Here is a 7834-nt window from a genome sequence, read left to right on the forward strand (position 1 = left end):
TTTAAGTAAAAAAGGAGTCACAGGGATGTCCAGTTAAGGCCTGAAATTTAGCAGGAGATGGGCTGTGGATTGAAGCATGTTTGGTAGTAAACTATGTGTTCAGTGCTGAGAATAAAACTTCCCGTTCTTGGGAAGACATGATAACAGAGGCTGATCTATCTGTGAGTTTTCTGAATTCTGCTAATTTGGTGCCAACAGCATAGTGAGTAATGACCAGGCCGAGCCCAGGCCAGTGCAAAGGAGCAGAAATGAAGATCCAGAGAGACAGAGTTCTGTCCCGAAGGCAGCGTTCTCCTGGTCACTAAGAGGCACAGTAGCCTTCCACCCTCTCCTCTGCCCTGGGCCTGAGCCTGGTCGTGGAGACCCATCCTCCTCTTCTAGAAAGAGGGAGTGAGGAAGGAGGCAGGTCAGTGCGGTCTTGCTTCTCACCAGGCAGTCAATTACCACAAGGGTGGCGGGAGACACAGCTGCCATGACAACTTGTAGGACCCGAAAGCACAGACACGTGGAGGCCTAGAGTCCTTTTAGATGAAGGAGTCAGATGTTCGTCTATACCACAGGAGAGCAGGAAGAGAAGATGTGTTATCTTCGGTGTTCTGTGTATCCTTTTTCTGACATGGTTCCTTCTGCTTGCTTCTCATGGTGTTTTCCCTGGCATGGCTGAAGACGCTTTTTAGAACGGTGATGGGGCCACCCTACTGCAGGTTAAAGTAGGCGCCTGCCAAGGTGACAGACAGAGACTCTGGAGACTAGATTCCTGGCTCTGCCACAGCATTGCTGAGGTCTTTAACACACCACACATATCACCTAGCCTCTCTAATTTGCAGTTTTCTTCTCTGTAGAAGATAGAAAGACAGACAGACAGATAGATGGAAGGAAGGGAGGGAGGAGAAAGGAGGGAACAAAGGAAGAAAAAGAAAAGAAAAGCAAAGAAAGAAAGGGAGAAGTAAGGAAGGGAGGAAGAAAAACGAGGGAAAAAGGGAGAGAAGGAAGTAGGGAAGGAAAGAAGGATGAAAATATATGGAAAGAAAGGAAAAGAAAGAAAAGAGGGAGAAGAAAGGAAGGGAAGAAGGAAGCAAGAAAAAAAGAGAGAAAACAAGCAAGCAAGCCAAGGGGGTGGATGGGTGGATAACTGGAATGGATGACTTTTAAATGCTTCCTTCTCTAAAAATTCTGGCTATCGGTAATGGCTAAGACAGTAAGAAAGAAGATGCCCGATTTAAAGCCTGGATGAAACCCAGAGGCAGAATTCCTGATGCAAGTCATTTTTTGGATCTCTGTCATTTGGTGAAACTGAAACACATACAGATTCTTCGGGCTTGCAATTGCCAAGACATTCTACATCTAGTGGTAATAAAAATTAATGTTCAAATTAAAACAGAGAACAGGAAACTGGAAGTTCATGGGGAGAGCAAGTTGGCTGCAGGCAGAGTGGGGAGGTGAGGAGATCGACGTGGAATGGGCTGGTTTGCTGAGTCAGCCCCACAGTGGTGCTTCTGATAAGATTTTTTGGGATGGGGATCCTGTATAGACACAGATTCTAAAGCACCAAAAATGTAAATGGTCACTTTTTAAATGAGTACAAATGATCCATAAATGTTTTCGAGAATCGAAAGAACTGAAAGAATACAAGATACCATCCGTAAAATACACATGCAGATATTTTGTACTATATATTCCAGATGTAAGGTTATTATATGTTTCAGAGATAAGATTCAGGTAAAGGAAGATGTGACAACTCGTAGGACCAGAAAGCACAGATTGGTAGAGGCCTACAGGTCCTTTTAGATGAAGGAGCCAGATGTTCATCTATACCACAGGAGAGTGGAAAGACGTTTTGTCTTTAGTGTTCTGTGTATCCTTTTTCTGACGTGGTTCCTTCTGCTTGTTTCTCAGGGTATCTTCCCTGGCATGGCTGAAGATGCTCTTTATAATGGTGGTGAGGCCACACTATTGCAAGCTCTTCATTTGGAAACCGAATGGCTCCCTCATGCTTTCAGGCTGAGAGAACTGATGAGTCAGGTGCATGGGCTATTGGGAGCCAGAGGCCCTGATAAATTATGTCGTCCTGCCTCGTTAAGGAGATGAAGGGACTAGCTCAAGGTCATGCTGTCAAAAGCAAGGCCACTCTAACTCCAAATATTAATACAAACTGCCAGTGCAAGTCAGAGGAAGAGGGACTTCTCTTTTTGCCACTCTTTGAACTCATTAACTGAACAGCATGGTACAAAATGAGCAACCTATTTTGTAGATGATTTAAATAAATGGTAAAGACTAGGGACATCTAGCATAGTGACCGTGACCCATCAAAAGTGAGGCTCTAATAACTTTCTGATCATGTTCATCCTTTATAGAAGTCAGGGAACTCAAGGACAGAATATTGTGCAGCATGTGATTTAATCATAGTATGCTTTATGTGTGTTACGTTTAGTTGAATTTTATTGCCCTTTTGTTCAAATTGTGGTTCTTTCATTTTAAATAATTAATAAGAATTATTTTTTTAAATGCTATCTTTTTTTAAACTTCTAGTTTAGGTTCAGGGGTACACATACAGGTTTGTTATGTAGGTAAATTTGTGTCGCGGAGCTTTGGTGTACAGATGATTTCATCGCCCGAGTGATGAGCATAGCACCCGACAGGTACTTTCTGATCCTCACCCTTTTTCCACCCTCCACCACCCAGCTGGCCCACTGTCTGTTATCCCCTTCTTTGTGACCATGTGTTCTCAATGTTTAGCTCCCACTTACTAGTGAGAGCATGTGGTAATAACAGTTTTTTAAATCCATTTCAATCAAGAACAGGAAATAAATATTCCAGATTCCCAGAAACATTTAAAATGTAAGTTTTAGAAATCTCCAAAAAGGACTTGGGTTAGGAAAAGCTATGATGTGCAGCTGCTTCACATTTGTCACATCAATTAGAAATAGACCTGAGATCAGTTCCACCATGACTCCTAACAATAGGATAGCTTTGTTAAAAAATAACCCCCAATGGGCAGGGCACGGTGGCTCACGCCTGCAATCCCAGCACTTTGGGAGGCGGAGGCGGGCGGACTGGCTGATCACGAGGTCAGGAGATCGAGACCATCCTGGCTAACACTTTGAAACCCTGTCTCTACTAAAAATACAAAAAAATTAGCCGGGCATGGTGGTGGGCACCTGAAATCCCAGCTACTCGGGAAGCTGAGGCAGGAGAATGGCATGAACCCAGGAAACGGAGCTTGTAGTGAGCCAAGATCATGCCACTGCACTCCAGCCTGGGTGACAGAGCGAGATTCTGTCTCAAAAAAAAAAAAAAAAAAAAAAAACCCAAATCACATAAATCTATTTATGGATAAATGATGTCCAACCAAGGGCTAGGTCTTATATAGGCCCAGTTTCTAGAGGATCTGCTTCTTGACATTGAGAACTCTATTTACCCAACATCTATTATAAAATCATGCATGTATGCAATTATGCATACAATTATCTATTGTTTTTTAAAAGGGGTGCAAGCTGTGTCATGGTTCTTGGGTTGAAGAGTAGTTTAAACAAGTCCTTTGGTTTAGGTTGCACACAAGAAGGCTTTACAAGATCTAATCTTTTCTAAACCTGTTATGCTCTTTGGTTCAGCAGAGATTCCTAATTGTAGCTATTAGTTCCCCTTTTTTGTGGTCCGTTCTGTCAATAGACTATTGAGTGTTCAGTAAATTAAACCCAACCAGCAGCCAACACATTGAGACAGACGTTAAATCATAGCTTGGCTGCCCTTATTCCTTACTGGTATCTGTGAAATGGCTTTTAAGCCCAGGCACAGGATTTAACATGATGCACATTTGTGTCACTCTCAAATTTCCATCCTGTACAATCAGGTATGTGAGGGCTTTTTTTCTAGGCAACAGGTGTGTTCTTGGAATAAAGTTCAGCCCCCACTTCTGGCTGATGTGAGAGGCAACAGCTGCAAGCTTAATGCCAATGACACATGGTTCTATAAGCCAGAGAAAAAATAAACAGCATGTTCAAAGTATTAAAGTCATGGGCAGATGGACTATAGCTGCCTGTACTTTTCTTTGTGTTGTAGAGCTGGAGTCTAAACTTTCAGATGACAAGTGTTTCTTTCTTTCTCTCTTTCTTGCTTGTCTTTCTTCCTTCCCTCTTTTATTATTTTCCTTCCTTTCCTCTATTTTTTAAAAACTAGTGAGAACATAACATTTCCTTAAGCATTACATATTCATTATTGAGAATATTCCTTCATCTGAGTCATCTTGTTTACAGCCTGATGAATGAAGAGATGAAAAACTTAATATTAATCAAGCTACACTTTATATCTCACTTTGTTCTAAAAAGAACTTAAAGGGACTGTTTACTGTGCAATTTGAAGACAGCACGCAAATCTTTTTAAAAAAATGCAAAGTTAAATACACTTATTTATAGGCCTCATTATTCTCCTATAAAAGGTTTCTATCTAGAATTTTTGACATACTCCTAATGAGTTATAATGTACTGTGTACCTCAGAAGCCTAATGTTGACATTAATTAATAGTAACCATAGTGATACAATGATTACTGTGATAGTGTTGAAGAGAGAAAATGTTCATCAATCACTCAAGCATCTTTTTCAGTGTATTACAGATAATATTCCTTTGTGTATGCTAGCATTCAGGAGTTATCATGTCTCAGAATATAAGAGGCTCAGCCACTCTCTTGCTACATACAAGGTTTCTTGTACACAAAAACACTGAAGAAAAGAACAGACTAGAGTAGTAACGATAGAGCTGTGGAATATATTTGATGCGGACGCTTCTTAGTGCCCAGGTTTTTCCAGAACTCATATATATCAAGGCTTGTCTCTTTCACCAAGGGGTGTACTTCAACAGAAATGGAGAAGTATCTTTGTTTTTCTCAGATGTGGCAAACAAATACATTGCAATATGATGAGATAAGCACCTATTTAATTACAATCTTGGAGCCTCTGGCATAACCGGAGTCACTGGATCCCCTGGGAGACTGGTGTTGTGTGTTGCATATGATGTCTAATTGGGAGGGGAGCAAAGAGAGAATCCCTTTATACTTTTTTGTTAAGCCCCAAACCACAACTTTATTGAAGAATCAGATTTTCTGTGAATCTATACTGAAAATGGTTTTGCCAGGATTGTGCTGTTGCTGAGAAATCTATAGGTAGGTGGATTTGGAATTCAATCCTTAGTGAGAAACAAAGCTCAAAGAAAAAGAAGAATCCAGCGACAAATGTCTTTTTATGTTTTTAATTGGTTTGGCTATCACATTAGATTTTCACTAAATGCATGCAAACAATGACTAACCCCGGAGATGATGCTAATATGTTTTAAAATACGAAAAGTGTCTAAAACTGGCAGGCTAGCTTAGGTAGCTTTAAAGTTCTCTTCCAATCCAGAGATTATCAAACTCTGTGTTTTTGCTTTTCCTCAGGCTCTACTTTATTCAAAATTAGAGTAAGATACACATAACATAAAATTTACCATCTTAACCATTGTCAGTGTATAGCTCATTAGTGTTAAGTATATTCATATTGTTGTACAATCTCCAGAACTTTTTAACCTTGGAAAACTGAAACTCTGCACTCATTGAACAATTTCCTGTTCTCTGCTCCCTCCAGCCTCTGGCAAACACCATTCTACTTTATCTCCACAAATTTGACCACCCCAGGTACTGCAAATAAGTGGAATCATACAGTATTTGTCTTTTTGTGTCTGGCTTATTTCACTTAGCATCATGTCCTCAAGGTTCATCCATATTACAACACGTAACGGCATTTCCTTCCTTTTCAAGGGTGAATAATATTCCATTGTATGTAAAGACCACATTAAGTGCATCTGTCAGTGCACACTGGAGTTGCTTCCACCTCGTGGCTATTGTGAATAATGCTGCTATGAACATGGGTGTCTCTTGGAGATGCTGCTTTTAAATTTGGGGGATATACATAGAAGTGAAATTGTTGGATCATATGGTAGTTCTTTTTTTTTTTTTTTGAGGAGCCAACATTCTGTTTTCCACCATGCCTGCACCACTTTACATTCCCACCAACAGTGCATAGAGGCTCCAGCTTCTCCCCATCCTAACCAGTACTTGTTAATTTCTGTTCTTTGGATAGTAGCCATCCCAATGGATGTGCGGTGATATCCTCAGGCCGCATTTTAGAGAAAGAAGAAGGGTGGCTGGTGACTGAGTCAGCTCAACCAGGGGAACTTTTTTAAAGCATAAATCAAATCACCCTGAGTCCTCTGCCCGGTGACCCCAGGTGGTTTCCCATCACAGTGGGAAGGAGAGCCAAGTCCCTCAGTGTGACGAGAAGAGCATGTTGTACTCTGAGCCCTTGTTATCCTTCTCCCTTATCTTCTCCCAGACGTTCTGTTCTGCTGGGAACACACCACGCTTGCTCTGAGCCTTTGCTCTTGCTGTTCCCTCTGCCTGGAACTCTCTTCCCCACATCTCTCCACAGCTCACTACCTCTCTCCATCAGGTCTCTGCTCAGTGTCACCTCAGATACACCTTCCTATCTCAAGCAGTATCCCTGCTTCCAGCACTCTACATCATGACCCTGCTTTCTTACTCTTTTCGTACTTAACACTACCTGAATTCGTTTATATATTTGTATATATCATCTGTTTCCCAGACTAAAGTGGAAGTTCTGTGAGAGCAGGATGTGGCCTATCTTGTTCATCCCCATGCTTCTAGCTTCCAGAACAGTACCGGGCAAGGCTCTATCCATAGGCGTTGCAGGAACAATTAAATGAATGAATGGGCAAATGAATGTTTTAGCCACCATCTGCCTAGCCAGAGTAAAAAAACAAATAAATAAAGATCTCCTCAGGCTGTTTAGAGTTGTCAGAGGCTGGGCTAGTAAATTTAAACTCTCCACTGAGAACAGGGGAGGAAAGTACTTACGTGGGTCTCTACATCCCCAGCAAGGATCCTACTGTTCTTTAAAAACTCGGCCACCATACTGTTCATCAGCTTGTCAAAGGCTTCCACGGAGGGTGCCACACCTTGGGGAAAGGAGCATTTTGTTATTCCCTGGCAGTTGAATGAAAACCTGGGACTAGCCGGCACGGTGGCTCACACCTGTAATCCCAGCACTTACGGAGGCCAAGGCGGGCAGATCGCCTGAGGTCAAGAGTTCAAGACCAGCCTGGACAACATGGTGAAGCCCGTCTCTATAAATATACAAAAATTAGCTGGGCGTGGTGGTGGGCACCTGTAATCCCAGCTACTTGGGAGGCTGAGGCAGGAGAATCGCTAGAACCTGGGAGGTGGAGGTGATCTCAGTGAGTCGAGATCACGCCACTGCACTCCAGCCTGAGTGACAGAGCGAGACTCCGTCTCAAGAAAAACAAAGAAAAGAAAACCTGGGACTGTCTTGCCATAGGCAATATGGAAGTTTAATATCATCAATGTCGTTCTCACTAATTCATTCACTAAGTCATTCCTTCACTCAATCAATGTTTTTGTTATTTGTTCCTTGAGACAGAGTCTCACTCTCTATCACCCAAGCTGTGCTGGCGTGATCTTGGCTCACTGCAACCTCCATCTCCTGGGTTCAAGTGATTCTCCAGTCTCAGCCTCCCAAGTAGCTGAAACCACAGAAGTGTGCCACCATGCCCGGCTAATATTTTTATTTTTTGTAGAGACAGGGTCTCTCCATGTTGGTCAGGCTGGTTTCGAACTCCTGGGCTCAAGTGATCAACCCACCTAGGCCTCCCAAAGTGCTGGGATTACAGGTGTGAGCCACCATGCCTGGATCTCAATCAATGTTTATTAAACATTTCTCAACAGCTCCGGAAAACACTGTTTTCCTATTTTTCATCCTCCTGAGTAAA

At 42.2% G+C, this 7834-nt stretch overlaps 1 protein-coding gene across 1 annotated transcript in view; it reads right to left on the minus strand.

The window, feature by feature from the left end:
- CAP2 (CAP, adenylate cyclase-associated protein, 2 (yeast)) overlaps positions 1–7032 on the minus strand; it is a 157807-nt gene extending 150775 nt beyond the window's left edge. Inside the window, exon 1 of the mRNA XM_011967584.1 lies at positions 6903–7032. Within this exon, the coding sequence (XP_011822974.1) occupies positions 6903–6968 (66 nt within the window). The 5' untranslated portion in view covers positions 6969–7032. The remainder of the gene's footprint in view (positions 1–6902) is intronic.
- Between the last annotated feature and the right edge of the window lie 802 nt (positions 7033–7834).

Source organism: Mandrillus leucophaeus, unplaced genomic scaffold, assembly GCF_000951045.1.
Source record: "Mandrillus leucophaeus isolate KB7577 unplaced genomic scaffold, Mleu.le_1.0 Scaffold800, whole genome shotgun sequence".
NCBI classification, from domain to species: domain Eukaryota; kingdom Metazoa; phylum Chordata; class Mammalia; order Primates; family Cercopithecidae; genus Mandrillus; species Mandrillus leucophaeus.